The sequence below is a fragment of the Schistocerca serialis genome, chromosome 5, assembly GCF_023864345.2.
Source record: "Schistocerca serialis cubense isolate TAMUIC-IGC-003099 chromosome 5, iqSchSeri2.2, whole genome shotgun sequence".
NCBI lineage: Eukaryota > Metazoa > Arthropoda > Insecta > Orthoptera > Acrididae > Schistocerca > Schistocerca serialis.
In genome coordinates this window covers 534,483,558-534,502,973 of record NC_064642.1, presented here as the reverse complement: position 1 = coordinate 534,502,973, position 19,416 = coordinate 534,483,558, and the positions used below count along the sequence as shown (strand labels likewise).

At 37.1% G+C, this 19,416-nt stretch overlaps 1 protein-coding gene across 2 annotated transcripts in view; it reads right to left on the bottom strand.

The window, feature by feature from the left end:
• Window positions 1–15,248, bottom strand: part of LOC126481311 (splicing factor 45) — a 93,271-nt gene extending 78,023 nt beyond the window's left edge. Inside the window, exons 1-5 of one of the 2 annotated variants that reach the window (XM_050104969.1) lie at window positions 15,167–15,248; window positions 14,845–14,979; window positions 7,279–7,398; window positions 7,100–7,196; window positions 117–210 (exon numbers count right to left, since the gene is read on the bottom strand). In XM_050104969.1, the coding sequence (XP_049960926.1) occupies window positions 117–210; window positions 7,100–7,196; window positions 7,279–7,398; window positions 14,845–14,964 (431 nt within the window). In that variant the 5' untranslated portion in view covers window positions 14,965–14,979; window positions 15,167–15,248. Of the gene's footprint in view, window positions 1–116; window positions 211–7,099; window positions 7,197–7,278; window positions 7,399–14,844 lie in introns of both variants that reach the window. The other variant, XM_050104968.1, reaches the window with a different exon arrangement.
• Window positions 15,249–19,416: the final 4,168 nt, after the last annotated feature.

Sequence of the window (19,416 nt, the reverse complement as noted above, 5' to 3'; positions counted from 1 at the left end):
ACTGAACCTCAACAAAATACAGAGAAGAGGCTGTACTGAAAGTGGGAAAATTAAAAGACTAAATCATTCTTTTCTAGTAATAATAAAAAAATTCAAAACGTTGTTGAATACTTTACCTGTCTCTTCCTCGTTTATCTCTGTCATCTCTATTTTTTCTTCTCTTTTCCTCCTCTTCCTTTTCTTTCTCCCTCTCTCTTATTTCTCGCAAATCTGCAACAATGTCAGCATTTATCAGCATAAGTTACAAGACAGATATTTCACAGTGGACACTTCACTTACCCCTTATCCATGACTTACATAATCCTCAGGCAAAATAATAGGTAAACAGTTACAAAAATTAATAAATATAAATAAAAAAGTAAGTTTATCTCCAGCTAAAATTCAGTTACAGACATTTTTCAAGTCTTGTTCTTATCACAATGAAATTTTTAGCCTACTGTGTCACACATTAAAGCTTTGTGGTGAAGCAGACCCCTAATCCAACCATTTGTTTTCTGTGGATAATGCTCTACCAACTGGGCCAGCTGAGTATGTCTCATAGCCTAAAACAAAGATTAATTTGCATGTCCTTCACTTCCAGTCTTTCAAATTCATATATGCTCTTTCATATCTTGTTGGAGTAGTGAAGAATATATATGAAGATGGTATCTGTTCTTTCGGACATGTGTAATGGGCAGGGGCACTACGAATATAGTGCGGGACAATAAGTTGGGAATGTGGGTCTCACAGGAGGTGTGCCAGAGATAAGTCCCTGCAATTGCACTACCCTCAGTGTCCTCCGTGGCTCAGATGGATACAGCGTCTGCCATTTAAGACGGAGATCCAGGGTTCGAGTCCTGTCCGGGGCACACATTTTCAACTGCTCCCATTGGCGTGTATCAATGCCTGTATGCAGCTAAGGGTATTCATTTCACTGTAATGATTTAATTGTAATTTCATTCGTAGTGAAGAATAACGACATAGGTATTTGTCCGAGACATGACCCAACAAATGGGTTCACTATTTTTGATTCTCAGTGTGGCTTCAGCTGCCAGAGGCTGCAGTCTTGTGTGTTGGAGGGGGGGAGGGGGGGGGGGGGCTATCTGCGACTCAGTAGCTCTGCTATATAGTGAGTGGCAACTTTCCTTTTCATAATATTGTTTGATTCTCATTTGCACTTCAGCCTGAAAACCACCCACAGCACCTTAGATCAACAGGCTGCTACTTCTGGAATAATTTCTACTGTTGTATGTCAACACTCACATCTCAATATATCAGCAATTTCCTGCTTTCAATTTTCTCTCTTTCCATTTTAAACTAACCCCAAGTAACAAGTTCATTTCCATGGCCATTATCTGCAGCAAGCACAGAAATATTAGTTTTGTAAATAAAACAGGGAGAGACAAAGTGAACACAAAGTTGTTACGACTTTAAATAACATTTTTCAGTAAAATATCTACAACTAGTGACAGAAGACTAACAATGGTCTCCAGCAATTAGTGCAAACAATATGAAAATTTTGAAGAAAAAATTCGTAACCTGGAAACAAGCTTATGTTTCAAAAATGGAGTTGTAGTGTTGCCTCCAGCATGTGACCAGATGAGATGAAATGCAGATACCAACTAAAAACGCAAACAAAACTGCATCATTCAAGATTCCACTGAAGATGCCTTAAAGGAAAAGGGAAAATGCATCTGGAAAAAAATAAAATACACTGCAGCAAGAAAAGGTGGTTTTTATTTACAAAACAAATATAACATCGAGCAGCTAATAAGTCCCAGCTATCCAGGAAATTATCACACTTCTGTCCCTTATATTAACTTAACTGCATCAATTCACGCAACATGATATACAACAAATCTGTTAATATGGTTGGTTCAATAATTTGATTCCTCTTGATCCCAACATTAGGAAAGTCTTTTGATTCAACTTCTGGTGTACTAACCAAGCACAAGCAAATGTTCAGGAACAAATTCAAGATCAGTCTTGCAACTAGGAATGTTTTTAGACAGCAGGTAAGCTGCATTCAAATCATATTGAACTATAATATCTGAAAATCCTGAGAAAGCTCTCATTTCATCTGCTCTACTAAATGTACTGTGTTAATGGTTGCATACTAAAGGCTGCATAAATAAAAATCTCTCATTGTATAAACTGGGGCCCCCATTTTGGGAACAATTACCTTTACCAGATTATCTGTACAATGTCAAATCAACTTCGCACTTCTCTTTCTCCCACTTTTATATTATATACATACAAATATATACATTACACATTATATACATACAAATGATATTCACAAACTTCAGCAACTTGTAGAGAATATGTTGAGGAACAAATTTTAGGTATAAATCACTCTCTGTAAACATCATACATTGGTGTCATAGACTGTTGAAGTTTTAGGGGCCAACATCTGTCTCTAGGTCACCCTTTAGGCAGCACCACGTACACTGACAAATTGTGAGCACACCTTCCCACAACAGATCTGACAGCATTCAGAAAATAAGATGCTGACCAACAAGTCCACTCCTGTCACAACAACAGTATGCACACAAATTTTCATTTCCGGTTGATTGGGTGGTCTAGTGGCAGGTGTGGGCTCTTATACTTCTGACTATCTGTAGCATTGGAGGATAATGTTTCCAGACAGGGATTATTAGCCTCATTTTCTCCTCAAAACACCTCGTAAAATACTTCAATGTTGTTGGTTATCATTTTGTTACACCCTGTACATCTTACAGTTCACTTCCTCTATAAATACAGACTGTATTCTCTAAACTTTTTTTCTGTGGCACTTTCTGTGCAAACTTCTGTCCTTAATGACCCATACTAACTTTCAAAATATACTGCAACACTTCACTCTTGTCCTTCCTCCTTTCCCCATATACTCTGGTACTTTGCCTCACATTCTCTCCAACATTCTGCAAAGAGTGATCACAGAATACAATATCATTAACTGATAACATGAACAAGGGACAAATGGCTTTTGGGATGATTCTGTATATGCAGCCCTGTAGCATCTAACGATTGCACAACATAGTTGGTCATAAGTTGACAAAGACAGGAAATGGATTTTTCAGTGTTTGATAGGGGACACATTACAAGGGTCTCTTCTTCATGTTTAGATGTGTGAAATGTATGCAAGTTGCTACAGTTAGGAGTTAACCAGTATTAGTATCAACTAAGGCTCTAACAACCAACTGATATCCAAGGTGAAAGCTAGATATGGCAACTCATATGTGCAAACACACTGCTGTGGATGAATACAGCACCGATCAAGCCCACAACATTCACAAAAAGCATGTTCTATACACCCAAGTGGCATTCATAATGGGCTATGGCAGAAATAGCCAGAGCATCATCTGGGATTCAGTGTACATTCAGCAGTACATTCATTCCAACAATCAATTTGGAAAACCACAGTTTTGTTAGTGGCGTGTATCATTAGATATCCTGTGAAACATTATTAAATGCCTTCTCTGAAAATTGCCTAGAACAGATAGTTCGGAACTCCACTAATAATGGAAATGTATTGGACCTAATGGCAACAAACAGATCTGGCCTCTTTGAGGATGTCCACATCGAAACTGGTATCAGCAATCATAATGCAGCTGTGGTAACAATGATTACCAAAGTACAAAGGGCAACTAAAACAAACAGAAAAATTTATATGTTCAGTAGATGAGATAAAAAATCAACAGAGATATACCTCAATGAGGAACTTGAAATTTTCTGCACAGGGCAGGAGCACATAGAGCATCTATAGCTCAAGTTTAAAAGAATAGTTGACTATGCACTGGACAGATATGTACCCACTACAACAGTTCATAACCAGAGGCAAATCCATTGTATACAGTCAGCGTAAAGGAACTTATAAAGATACAGAGACTACTGCATAATAGGTGTAAAATAAAGCACAGGACTATATATAGAGAGATGCTGAATGAAACACATTTGGCAGTCAAGAGGGAACTGCACGAAGCCTCCAGTCACTACCATGGCAGAATACTGTAAAATGATCTTTCACAAAAGCCAAAGAAATTCTGGTCATATGTAAAGCCTGTTAGTGGCACCAAAGTTAAGAGTCCAGTCCCTAACAAATGAGACAGGAACAGAAATTGAGTGTAGCAAAGCAAAATCTGAAATGCTTAGCTCTATTTTCAAATGTTCCTTTACAAAGGAAAACTCAAGAGAATTCCACAGTTTAATCCTCTAACCACTGAAGAGATGAGTGGAATCAGTGATCATGTCAGTGGTGTTGAGAACCAGCTGAAATCATTAAAATTGAACAAAGCTCCTGGGCCCGATGGAATCCCTATCAGCTTCTATACTGAATTTGCAGCCGAGGTAGTCTCTCTTCTAACTATAATCTTTCTAAATATAATCCATCACTGATCCCTGAAACATTAAGCCATGCACACTAGTTGGAAGTAAGTACAGGTAACATCTGTTTAATGAAGTGTAGTAGACGTGATCCACAAAACTACTGTCAATTATCTTTGACAATTATTTGTTGTAGAATCTTAGAAAATATTGTGAGTTCAAACGAAATGAGGTATCTTGAACAGAATAACCTCCTCCATGCCAGCCAGCATAGTTTCCGAAAATATTGATCATGTCAAACCCAACTCACACTTCTCACATGACATACTGAAAGCTTTGGGTCAAGGTTGTCAGGTAGATGTGGTATTTCTTGACTTCCAAAAAGCATTTGACTCAGTATCACACCTATACTTATTGTCTGAAGTTTGATCATATACGGTATGAAGTGAAATTTATGACTAGATTAAGGACTTTTTGACCGGGAGGGCACAGCATTTTATCTTGGATGGAGAGTCGTCGTCATCTTCAGGTGTGCCCCAGGGAAGTGTGTTGGGATCCTTGCTGTTCATGTTGTACATTAATGACATTGCAGGTAACATTAATAGTAACCTCAGACCTTTTGCAGATGATGCAGTTATCTATAATGAAGTACTGTCTGAAAGAAGCTGTATAAATATTGTCAGATCTTTGTAAGTGGAGAAAAGATTGGCAACTTGCCTTAAATGTTCAGGAATGTAAACTGTGCACTTCACAGAATGGAAGAAAGAAAGAAAGAAAAAAAAAACTTAGTATCCTATGACTACAATATCAATGAGCCATAGTTAGAATTGGCCAACTTGTACAAATACCTGAATGTAAACCTTTGTAGGGATATGAAACAGAATGACCACATAGGCTCTATTGTGGGTAAAGCAGGTAGTAGCATTATTGGTAAATACTGGGGAAGTACAATCAACCTACAAAGGAGACTGCTGACAAACCATTTGTGGGACTTGTTCTAGAATAATGGGCAAGTATGTGGGACCCATAGCAAATAGGACTAATAGGGGATACTGAATGTATACAGAGAAGGACACCAAGTATGATCACAGGTAGGTTTGACAACTAGGAAGGTGTTACAGAGATGCTGAAAAAACTGAACTGGCAGACTCTTGAAAATAGATGTAGACTAAAAATGAAGACTAGGAATATACAACTCCCTATGTATTGCTCACACAGGGATCGTGAGGAAACAGGAAAATAATTACAGCAGGCACAGAGGCATTCAAACAATCATTATTCCTTTGCTCCATACGTGAATGATATGGGAAGAAACTCTAACAACAGGTACAAGAGGATGTACCCTCTGCCATGCACTTTGCAGTTGTTTGCGAAGTATGGGTGTAGGTTTAAATGTAGTAAAATCTGACTGGAAGTGACCACGAGGCTAGGGGTCCCTCTTTCATGTAGTCCAAGATACAGGTCATTTGTGGCAGATGTATTGCGTAGTACAAATTTACTTAGTTTGAATCTTGACCTCTCATGTTTACGCATAAACTAAATGTAACTGATATTGTTCCAAATACAACCATAGGGATTTTGTTTTTCAAAGATAGCAATGCACTTAATCATCATGCACATACCGTGAAAGAATGGTTTGAAGAACACAATATGGATTTCGTTTCTGATCTGCCTATTGCTCCTGTAAAAATTGGAGTCATTAGGTATTGGAGGCACTTGTAATAAGTGGTTTTAGTTTGTTTTTTTCCCTCACAAATAGGATGCATGTGGCTGTAATTTCTAGTAAAGATGCTAATAAAGTTCTGTCTAATGAAATTGTAGTTAGGTATGGTGTTCCTCCAGACTTATTTCCGAGGCCCCTGCTTTTCCTTTTGTTCATCAATGTTCTGTCTCTGAATATGCCTAAAGTCTTACCTGAACTGTTCACAGATGACACAGGTCTCCTTTTCCAAATCCCACTGACAATCTCTTATGGTTGCCTGTTCTGGAGGTCAGTACATTGGAAAAATTTTCTGATGTAAAAGAGACTCAAAAAGATAATGAAATAGGTGTCTCTTTGAATATTCCCTAAGCTAATTTCTGGGGAATTAAAAATACTGACTTCTCTCTGTATTCATATATTGGAACACACGTTCCAGTGCAAACATCTTCAGAGCCAAACACAACCAGGAAGCTCTATGTAGTATGAAATATGGGCAATGTGATCTACAATATTTATCCCTATAAGTTTATGGAAACAGGTATACATTTAGGGATGAAGTTAAGAACTTTTTACCTAACGATAAAGTTAAGAACATTTTACTTACGCACTATTTTTATTCAGTTGATGGACATCTAAAGGATAATTTGTATAAACTCTACTTGGATCTTTATTGCACTTTTGGTAGTATTATAATTATTATTATTTTCAATGTTACAGTCTTACTTATGTGTTGTATATAAATGTGAAACGTAAGTTACATAATTTTTGTTGGGCTGTGCTATATAATTTACTATTATAGCTTATTATTGTACCTTAAAACATTTCTCTACCACATTTTTGAATTTATATGGACATGACTTGTCCTACATTCTTTGTACGTTAAACAACATAGGTATCTTGAGATCAAATAAACAAATAAATAAGTACTTATGTTCTCTTCCTCAGCAATTACTGTACAAGCAAAAACAGGTGTCTTGATACTAGATCATGCTCTCTTTGAAATAAGTTTTATCTCTATCAACTGAAAAATGAGATTAAATAAGTCAGCGGACACAATATAAAAGCAACAAAATTACGCATTATTCTCAGACATACCTTTCACCACCTTTTCATAATCATTTGGCCACATTGGATCATATTCACCTTCCACATTCCAATCCAAGTCCCTTGATGAGTTATTGCCTTTTCCTTCCTAAAACAATAATGAGTAACACATATACAAATAAATGCATTAGATTTTGGGGTTATTGTGTAACAGGTGATTATCTGTTTACCTTTCCTGAATAACTGCCAAAACTGGAATTAGAATTTGAATCTTCATCATCCTTTTTGGATTTCAAATCAATGACAGGTGCAAGTATCTGTCCTGATTTGCGGAGAGCATCTCTTCTTGGCTGCAAGGGAAACACACAATGCTTAATTCAAATAAAACACAAACATATTAATGAAAACTTAAACAGAGACTCTCCACTCCTCTTTTCTTAAGGTTTACATATAAGACTAGCGAACGCAGCAATGCTTAAAAATGGGAATTGGACAGAAGTCCTAATCTCCTTCTCCACCCTCCTTCTGTCCATCAACTTCTCCCCCTCCTCTCTCTTCCTCCTTCCTACATCCACGCCCCCCCCCCCCCCCCCCCCCCGCTCTTCAACCATGTTTATTGTTATTGCTAATGAAACCTTGAATGGAAACTGAAGTTGCTTAAAATGAACATGTAAATCGGCTGGGATCATTGGTACATGGGTATGAGAGAGACCTGTCCAGCTGCTGGATCTGTGAGGATAATAGATACAATGACACTATTTCACATAGTTTAAATCTGCAAATGAGTAGGATTTTGAAGTTTCAGATGATTCAGATTCAATAGTAGTATTCTAATCATATGTCATAAATACAGCTTTCCTGTTTTCTGTTAAGACCAACTGTGAGGTAGGAAGCAAAACGGCATATTTTTGTAAATACAAAACTTGTTGAAAATTATATACTGGGAGAAAGAATATATATGGCAAAAACAATTTGTCTAGTGGTTTAAATGTCCTGCTAACCTAATTAAAACTGCTGTGAGAAGGTAAATGACCTGCACATTTTCACAGCACAGGATTTCTTTATCACAGTCGCTTTTAGCAGAAAATCCGTATATTGTTGTTTTAAGTAACACATGGCTTATGTCTGTTCGAATTTTTATTAGAGTCACAATCTGAAGTAAATTGATCAAGAACTCTTGGAGATTTTTGGAAACAATGTTTACCACTCCTCTCTCTGTCCATCTCCTACTCCCCCCACCCCTCCCCTCCATTTCGTCCTTCTGCCTCTCTATGTCCATCCTCCCCCCTCTCACTTGAATGTTTATTAGAGCACGGTGTAATAACTTGAATTAAATCAATGAAGACCTTTATCAAGATTTTTGGAAACAATGTTTTGTCTTTATATAGCAGTTTACATATAGATCTTGTAAAACTCCTTTTGTCGTTGACGGGATGTTACATCTTAATCTTCCTGCCTTTCTGTAAGACTCCAAACTTGTTTAGGATCAAAAGTGTCTGCCAGGCTAATCACATTTTAGCCTACATTCAGGACACCAGGCGATACATTGTGTTAACACAATGAAACTCTCACAACTACATGCTGTTGAAGAAGAAACACAGAGCACTTCTGCAATGTACATTTTCAGCAGGTTCCACAAAAGCTGAAGGTAGTGACAAACAGTGCCTTTCAAACTGAAGCTGAAGGTGGTTGTTCTGGCAATCATCATCTATTTCCTGTAGGAATATTTCAGGTCTAGGTGCCTATTGATGACTCAATGCACCTGCTTTTCGGTGAGTGGTCTCCTTTAACCAGAACTTACCCACATTTAGATCCTCTTAGTGTGTTATAACATTGTGATTAACTGGAATGAATGGAACAGTAGACAATACAGTTTACAATCCCTGTTGATCCATCATGGACAGGGGACATCGGCTGGTCAAGTAATTATCAATATCAATGACATTCACCAAGAAACATGTAACTGAGATGTTATTTTATTTTGACTATCAGTTTTGGCATTCCACCATGCCATCTTCAGGCCCCATATGCATCTCTCAAAATAAATGATATTGTCATACAGTGCCATATTTTCCTGGATGTCGTTGCTATCAAGTCTTCAAATGAAGCACTCGTGAAACGGTTTGAATTCAGGGCATCCAGGAATATATTGCATTGTATGACAATATTGCTCATTTTCAGAGATGCATATGGGGCCTGAAGGTGGCATAAAGGAATGCCTAAACTGGTAGTCAAAATAAAATAACATCTCAGTTACATGGATGTTGGCGAATTTCATTGATATTGACAAATACAGTTTATTTGTTATCACTTTAGGTTTATCCACCTGATACTTCGTCTTATTATTATTATTATTATTTTTCTTCCAAAGACTATCATTTAGCATCTCTTCTCATGGCAGCCCTCTTCAGTTCACATCATCCTTCACCTGGTCTCTCCATCTTGTTTAAGGTCTACCAATTGGTCTTCGTCTGTATTGTGTCCATTCTACGGCTCTTCTTGAAAGTCTTTCTGCTCCCATTCTTTTAACGTGGCCAAACGATTTAAGCCTATTACTCGCCCTAGTTTCTTTTAGGGGCTTGATCATTCCTTATTCTGTCCCTTTTCATACTACCCAGGAGGGATCATTTCTCATACAGCTTTCTCTGCATCTAACATCTGCTGAACTTCTCATTCTACTTCCTCTGTGATGGTGCTGTTTCTTTCGTCTCTCTCTATCTAATCATGTGTGTGTGGTTTTATGTTTATTTTTAATCACGTCCTTCATATGCTTCTTGGAAGTGTTCTTTCCATACTTTCAAAATTTCTCTCTCCCACATGGGTTTTCCTTCTTTGTTGACGACTTTTGAAGTATTTTCTTTGAGCTGCCTTCTGCTACCTAGTATGCACCTGCTTAGCTAATGCTATCATTTTCCTTGCTGTTCTGATCAGTTATTTCCATTTGCCTCTGTTATTGCCCATTCTGGTTTTGAACCACTCTCTCCACGTGTAAATTATTTGTCCCTCATAGAAAGCACATTTCTATTTCTTGTATTCCGTTCAGATCTTCCAACATTTTGAATGACTTGCAGATCATGATCTTTGCTTTGGCAGGTATTTTCTAATTTCTAATTATGGCCAATACACAGTAATTAAACTTCAAATAATTTTCTATTCTCTCTGAAATTTCATCCTTGATGTTTATTTCTTGGTTGATTTAATTCCTACATACATCAAAGCTTTTACCTTCTTTAATCATTTTTCCACTGCAAGTTAAACCATTTATTTTTCCTGCTGATTTTTATTATTTCACTTTCAACTATCTTTTCACAAATCTTCATGCAGTGGCACAATAGTGCTATTCCTCTGTTAATTCTCGCACAGCCCCTTGTTACCCTTTTTAAATGTAGGTACAATAATTGCCTTTGTCCAATCATCAGGAATCTTTTCATATGTCTACACTATCCTCATTATTCTACACAGGCATGAATTCCGATAGGTCCTGTGGTTTTGATCATTTCCACTATGATGTCATCTGCTCCAGGAACTTCACCATTTTTCATTTCTCATACAACTTTCTCGAGATACAACATCTGCTGATACTTTCTTTCCATTTCCTCTGTTGTGGTAATATTTCTTTTGTCTCCCTCTGGTTCATCATGTGTATTTGTTACATCGTGTCCTTCATATAGCACCTGGAAGTATTCTTTCTGCACTTTCAAAACTACTTCTTCCTACCACATGGGTTTTTCCTCTTTTTGGATGCCTTTTTAAGTTTTTCTTTCTGTTTCCTTCTGTTGCCTCATATGTGGTGTAATATCTTCTTGTCATCATTAAAATTCTCTTCTATTTCTTTTGTGAATTTTTCCCAAAACATCTTAACTAATGCTACCATTTTCCTTGCTGCTCTGCTTAGTTGTTTTCATTTGTCTCTATTATGTTCCATACTACATCTGCAATACCCTCATTCCAACATGGAGCTTCTTTGTGTCTGATTTTTGTTGATGTACTTCCAAATGTTTCTTCTGCTGCCTTGACTAGGGCATGTTTGAACCTCCTCCATTTTTACTCCACAAGTATCCTCTCATCATCAGGAAGTTGTGTCTTACACTTCTCCCTCTATATCCCTGAGTTTCTCTATTTTTGCCTGTCTTTTTTTCCTTCACATGTACATTTTCGGAATTTCTTCATTGTACCTACCAAAAGTCTGCGTCTCAGTTGAAATTAATGCGTGGAATCACTTTCACTTCAGTGAGGCATCTTCCAAATTCTTCAATTATTATTATACAGTCTATGGTAGATTTCTGTCCCAAATTCAAACTGTATCAGATAAACTTGTGATTATGTCTTATCTTATTCATCCATTAGAAATTATCCATTTCTTTCTCAGACATGTGTCTGGTAATACCTCAACTTCCGCATTTTTGTGATTTTCTCCATTGCTTCCTATGACTGAAGTCTGTACAGGAGGTTCAAGTTTTTAAGCTCTTTCTTTTTGAATGCAAGTTTCGTTTCTTAAACACCGCATCATCTTGCTCGCTAATGTGATTTCTAAGATGAGTTAGTTACACATCTATTATTTTCATTGTTCTCTTCATTCATGTTCTTTCTGAGCAATGCTGGTTCACTTTAAGAGAGAATGTCTGACATGTTACTTCAGGATCTCTCAAATTACAGTCAGTTCCCGAGTAATCTAAATTCCACCCAATAAATTTTGTATCATTATCTAATCTCTGCAGATTTGTGGTACATTACCATACATTATCAGCCATGTGCCACTGGTAAGAATTGAGATATATTTCATACTAAGATGGTCTGCTTCATACCAATGATAAGCAAGGCCTACTTTATGGATCATGTAGTCACTTGTAAAATCTTTCATCACATACGCAACATGCAGAAGCAGTGATGTGGGAGGAAAGAAAAGTGTAATGTTTAAGTATATGTATATGATATGTATATGTTACAGCACTGCACTAATGTATAAATACATGTAAAAGCAGATAGTTAAATAATAATGGGTATGTTATTATGAATTAATTAACTTGTAATAAAATTTTCTCTCTGTCTCCTCTGAGAAAACAGATTGTGCCTATGTGTATAAGTAAAACAACCAAAAACTGAACTAGTTCTACACCTTAAATATCTTGGAGAAATTATCAAAAGTAAATTAAGTGAGACGGAAACATGGAGAAATAGAATCAACAAAATGAAAGCAGCACAGTTTCTAACCTGGTCAAGGAATATGAAGAGATGCTTGTCGACAGACACTACAATTTAACAGCATAAAATTGAACCCTCCCAAGAGCTACTTAAGCTTATGAAACCCTCTTCTAAATTAAAAATGAAGGAAGAACTGATCAGCTTCTCAAAACTTTCATTAGAACTAGCATAAATAAAAAAAATACAGAGACAAGGGGGTCTGGAGAATCCTCCTCAATGAAACTGTCTTTCAAGAGATTGATCCACTCACCAGCATAATGAAGAAGACAAGAATCTCGTATTTCTTTTGCATCTAGTGAATGCAAGGAAACAAGATTTTACAACAACATGTACTGACGAATCGGAAATACGGAAGCGTCTGATCCCACCCGTCTGCTTTGACCCATGACGTCACAAATATGGCGGAAACAAAAACAAACACACACACTTTCCACAAGAAGACTAATGACACTAACGGGACACGCACGGGAACTGGGGTGTTTTGGGTGGGAGGCAAACTAAATATAAACAAATTTAGACGCCTTGCGTAGCTACAACGTGTAAGTGAAGACAGCCATGCGTGAATACCCACCCACCTCCCCAGGGGTCGTAACCCCTGCAACCCATAGAAGATAAAGATGCTTCAGTAGCTGATTAGTGTTTTTTGTCTTTAAAAAAAAAAATCTCACGGGATAGAACGAACAGATCAGAAAGATAAATTTAATAAACTAAAACAGAAATTCGAGGAAACAGATAATTAAAATAAGTAACAAGTGTTTTTAAATTAAAAAAAAAATCTCACGAGATAGAACGAACAGATCAGAAAAGTAAATAACATAAGATAAAACAGAACCGGAGACAGCCACACTCAAACCAATCTCCGCGCCGTCATGACGTCACACACGACAACACCCTTACGTCACGGGTCAAAGCCGACGCGTGGGATCGGACGCTTCTGTCGACCCGACGAATCTTAGAAATAAGTCAGGAGGACAATGGATCCGTGATATTCATCAAGAGCTTAAAACTAGTTGGACTCCAGGTACCAGATGTGTAGGACAAAGATAAAATTAACACCCTTCTTGAGAACAACGAATTTTCAGTACAAATGACACGTAGAAGGGGTATACAGATATCAGATGGAATGCCATCTGCTGATACCATTACCTGCTTTCTTATTACTCTGTACATATTCTACCACACTGGAATTTGCATCCTGTTTGTTGCATGCCACTACTGAATATCAATTCCAATCTGTGTAAAAAAAATATCTCTTAACTTAAGATTCAATTATAACTTCTCTGTACTGCAACACTCTTTTTCTCACATCTCATCCATTCAACAATGAATTCAGTAAATTGGGTTTGCAAGCTCCAAATTCTATAATTTTCTATTTTTGTTTAGTTGCTGTTCAGTCCAATGCCACATGTTAAGCTACTTCAAATGGAGGTGTGAGTTTAAGCTTCATAATTAAGTGAATATTCAAACATCTCATGGAAATGTTGCTAGGTAATGCTCCTGACAACTGCTGATATTTCAACAGGTCAGACCTGTGTCATTTTCAAGGCACAAATAAGAGATATCACCGTGCATGGCAACTTAAACCTTTGATGGGTGGAGCCACAAAGGCTTTGAGCTGCCATGTACAGTGCTTCTTGTATCATTTGTGCCTTGAAAATCTATGGTGTGATCATATGCTGAATTATTAGCTGTCATTAAGGAAGTTAGTCAGTTGCATTCCCCTGACATATTTAAATGCTTTACATAATCTCTTTCTCAAATGAGGAACTCAAAGCTCTGCAGATATATGCTTGTTAAATCAAATGGAGGTACTAAAATCTGTATCTAACAGACGTTTGGATTTGATGTGTTTTACATATAGAATTCTACAATTATGACTTACGCTGTGACTAATACAATTTGCAGTTATTTAATGAAAGATACATACTAACTGATATCAGAGATCAGTTGATACTGAAAATCTGCCTGAAATGGAAAACAAGGAAAACTGTTATTCCAAGGGCAAATTACTACAGTATGCTATGATTCACCGACAGATATCTGTTTATGTTCCATAAATCCTAGCACACACGAGGAATGAGACAAACATTGATAGGCAGATAAACCATGGCACACAGCATCTATAAAGTAGGTATAACAAAAAGTTAGAACTAACACTAATCATACTGATAGTTACAGGCTTACAGATTTTACAAGACCTAACAAATAAATCTATCACAAAGTTACTAGACTATAATTAACAATAAACAACACTGAGAGGTTATTCTAAAATACTTATTGAAGTGACTAAACCATCTAATGAGAAAAGGTGTATCTCGGCTTCTTAAAACCATCAAGTTAATTCAGAATGTAACAGGTTAAGGTGTTTCTTTTTTTGTGTGTGGGTGAGGGGGGGGATTCGACATGCTAAATTAATTTAACGTATTTTTTCGCATTTGGTGTAGTACTGAGAAGGGTTACTGAAAATATCAGTTTCGATTACGTCTCATTATAAATTACCTTACGAATAGCAAACGCAAACACAGGATAACGCGTACCTCAGTTTCCTGTGTTGCAGCAGGCTATTCCGGAATACCACGATTCCTCGTTCTTACCTGCGTTTGGACAGCCTTCTTCAACTGCAGTTGGGACTGCAGTAACTTTATGCCAGACGACCAGCCGGCAACTTGTTCCGACTTCTGTTTGATTGCATCCATATCATCGTAAAGCGACATTCTTATTTTTGCAACCTGAGATTAATATAAACAACACAATGCAGAACTGAGATACAGCAGGTTATGTCAGTCGGCATTAATTATATATTTAGCCCAGATATCTTCAGTAACAACTGTTATTATGCCGGTAAAATGACAAACCCGTTCCACAACAACGCTACAAGAAAAATATTTCACATTTTCTTTAGGTTACAATAACTACCTGACTTGTTGACAAATAAAAAATTCACAGAACTTTACCGTTGTCGCCAGAGATATACAACACAACCATATTGAACATGCGGATGCCACGTTGGTTTCGAAACTTTGGAAACGGGAATACAATTTCGTTTGTTTTAGCTTATTCGCGTCAACATATCTGAAAGGTGCTTAATTTATGCGGATAGTATTACTGGATTTTTATCTTTTTTGTTAAAAACAAATACACCACAGTAATGGCATTATAATGAAAAAATTTATCTTCTAAGTTAGAAAACAGAAACCAAAACACAAATATTATAACGATCCATCTCAAGGCGAGAAGATGAATCTACAATATGTCTCGTACCGTAAGGAACTTCACTACAGACATTCTTGGAGCTTTTCCTCGAGCACATGGAGCTGAGTCATAAGCTATGGCATTCTACGGCATCATCACGAACTACCCGAACGTCCTCCATAAATAAATTTTAAAAAAAATGCCTTTTAAATAATAACTAGGGGTACAATAAACAGCCACAGTTGGAATCAGTCAACTCATAAAAATACTTGAGTATAACAAGTTGTAGGATTTTTAAATGATAATGGTACAGCAGGAGATACGACTTGTTACACTGGTAGCTTACTTGAGAGACGCACTCAATCTACAAACGAGAATGCTTTCAAAACAGTTGTGAGTCCCAACCTACAATATGATGGATCCGCACCACATAGAGACAAGAGGATATCGAACATCTAGCATGAACGTTCGCAAATTTGCTTGACACCCGGAAATTCCGAAAAAAAAAAACTGGCTGATGTTTGAAGATAGCCAACTTTCCCGCGAAACCCTACTTACAAAATTTCAAGAACCAGTATTGTGCGAAGAATTTAGAAACATACTAAGTAGGGACCCTGAAGAAAATCACAGCTCGCAACTGGTCAATTAAACAGTCGTTCTTTCCACATTCCACACTCAAACGAAACGAGAAGATATACTATATTTATACAGTCTATACACTATACTTAAGCAGTCATTGTTTCCGCACTCCATACTCAAACGAAACGAGAGAAACGCTAATATTTTGTATAACTGGAGGTATCCAGTATCATATACTTCACAGCTGTTTTCACGATATAGATGCACATTTGAGGACATGCAATCTTATAGGGAGTTGTGTCACGATTCAGTATCACGCTAAACACACGTGTGCTACGAAGCCTTGCAATGCAGATACTCACTGCCAATGACGAACACTCATATTTCTGTATTGTATGAAGAAGCTGTGCTCTTGCTACGAGTTGCGGACGCTATACAGTGATGCTGGCTTCAAGCTAACGAGAGACGCATTGTTGCAAATGACAATGGGCCGTTTCTTGACCACTGACTTCTGTCAGCAGCAATTTTTACCGTTTGAAAGTGTAAACCGTGGTGTAAAATAGTGACGATGTTACGAAATTCGCATAGAATATGCTAAAGCGCTCCTGGTCAGCAGATAAATAAAGCATAAATATATGATTCAAATGTGAAGGTGAATCTGTCAAAAAAAAAAAAGAAATAGAAGATGGCAAGTCTACTTTCATTCATACGGAAATTATTTTTGCAATTAATTTTGAAGCATGCAATTTTTGAAACGTTTGTTGGTTTTGTTGTTTTATTTGTAAGTATCTGTTTCCCAGATTAAAGCAATGAAATGAAGATCAGACAAGACTTAGGATGTAAACATGCTTCAAGACTACTTTTTGAGAACATATTCATTTCAGGAAACATTAAAGATATTGAATATTAATACAGTGTGTGCTCTACTGTTTCATGTGTTGTTGAGTTATGTGTAGAATACGAAGAGATGCCTTTACTGAAGTAAACACAAGGATGTTCGCTTTTATACTGATGTTACCCAGTTACCATTTTTCAGAACCCCTGTGTCTGTAACCAGCAGGCAAATACCGATGTGCAAAATGACACTATGGTCTCAAAGTCACCTAGTGAAAATGCTGTAACTGACACAGAGGAAAAAAGGCTTCTAAATAAGTCATGAAATGTTTGAACTGTAACGATTTTACATACTGTGAACTTGTACTGAGTTGCTTTATGGGATATAGATTATTGTATGTAAATGTTACATATGTCTCTAATAGATGGGCATATACTTTAATATTTACTGAGAAAGCTAAATGAAGTAAATACATATTAGTCATGTATAAATATAAAAATTTGCCACAGTGTTTATAATGTAATAATGATATGTTTAATGAGTTTGGCTACAAAACCAATATTTTAGAGGGATGGAAAACATGGTATGCTGACAGAAATAATTCAAACGATTGATTTCAGCAGTTGTAAGAAGCTGTATGCTGTCCTGCACACCTCACCCTATCTTAATAATTTTTCTGTTCAGATACATGCTTTTGATTATTTTTGTTTCAAAATGTATCCTTTATTTCCCTGATTCCATTATACATTTATTTTCAGTATGACTGGTTTCATTTAATATTCGATCATCTGCAGAGTATCCATATGGAACAACACATCAGAGTACTGTAGTTCATAGAACTGTGTATTACAGTTTAGATATGACAGGCTGCCCACATACTTACATAGTTCTGAAGCTGACTAAGTACTGATCGAAACTATAACTGATTTGGTTAGTTGATCTCTACCTGTTGGAGCGAGCTGGGCACCGCAGCGTCAGGGGCTACCCCAGCCAACAATGTAATGCGATTTTGTTAACTCTGCAAAGCCTCATCGTTATCACAGCTCTATAGATGGTTACTGGTTTCGTCTGCAGCGCTTAGCGCTTCACACACAACTTTTACATACGACACATCTTCCGAAAGACGAAAACCAAACTTCGATTTACATGTTAAGGTCTGAAGCACATTTGCTAGCCCAGTTAAATATGGCGTCTGGGAAACAACTGTTACAGTTTCTGATTTAGTCAGCACAATCCCAACTTCTCTTCAATTAGACAAGGTATAATAAACAGCTTCAGTCTAACATTTCTACTTATCCTTCACTGTCAGAAAAGCCATTTCGTCCATATTAGACGATTTTTTTTAAAAAAACAAGACGAACATGACAGCCCAAAAACGTTTAAAAACCTGCTTCGTTTAAATGTGAGAGAAAAGCGATTGCGGAATTGGAAAACAGACAACTAGGAACAAATTTCCAGAATCGGTTTGAAGTGTTTACATGACCACTCAGATGCGGTATTGAGAAATTGTTTTACGAAATCCGGTTTTGGGAACCCCATGTAAATGGAGTGACAGTCGAATGTTGACAATAGCACTGCGAGCTGTCAGGGATCTTCTTACGCTGTCTTGATAACAAGTATCATGAAAATAAAGGTGCAACTGAGATGGTGAAATATTGGATAAATTTCAAATTTCAACACAGTTGCAGAATCGGTTGTGATGAAATAGTCAGCAATAGTGTGCATATTTATTTTATTAGGAGATCAGTTGTTGTTGTTGTGGTCTTCAGTCCTGAGACTGGTTTGATGCAGCTCTCCATGCTAATCTATCCTGTGCAAGCTCCTTCATCTCCCAGTACCTACTGCAACCTACATCCTTCTGAATCTGCTTAGTGTATTCATCTCTTGGTCTCCCTCTACGATTTTTACCCTCCACACTGCCCTCCAATGCTAAATTTGTGATCCCTTGATGCCTCAGGACATGTCCTACCAACCGATCCCTTCTTCTAGTCAAGTTGTGCCACAAACTTCTCTTCTCCCCAATCCTATTCAATACCTCCTCATTAGTTATGTGATCTACCCACCTAATCTTCAACATTCTTCTGTAGCACCACATTTCGAAATCTTCTATTCTCATCTTGTCCAAACTATTTATTGTCCATGCTTCACTTCCATACATGGCTACACTCCATACAAATACTTTCAGAAACGACTTCCTGACACTTAAATCTATACTCGATGTTAACAAATTTCTCTCCTTCACAAATGCTTTTCTTGCCATTGCCAGTCTACATTTTATATCCTCTCTACTTCGACCATCATCAGTTATTTTGCTCCCTGAATAGCAAAACTCCTTTACTACTTTAAGTGTCTCATTTCCTAATCTAATTCCCTCAGCATCACCCGACTTAATTCGACTACATTCCATTATCCTCGTTTTGCTTTTGTTGATGTTCATCTTATATCCTCCTTTCAAGACACTGTCCATTCCGTTCAACTGTACTTCCAAGTCATTTGCTGTCTCTGACAGAATTACAATGTCATCGGCGAACCTCAAAGTTTTTATTTCTTCTCCCTGGAT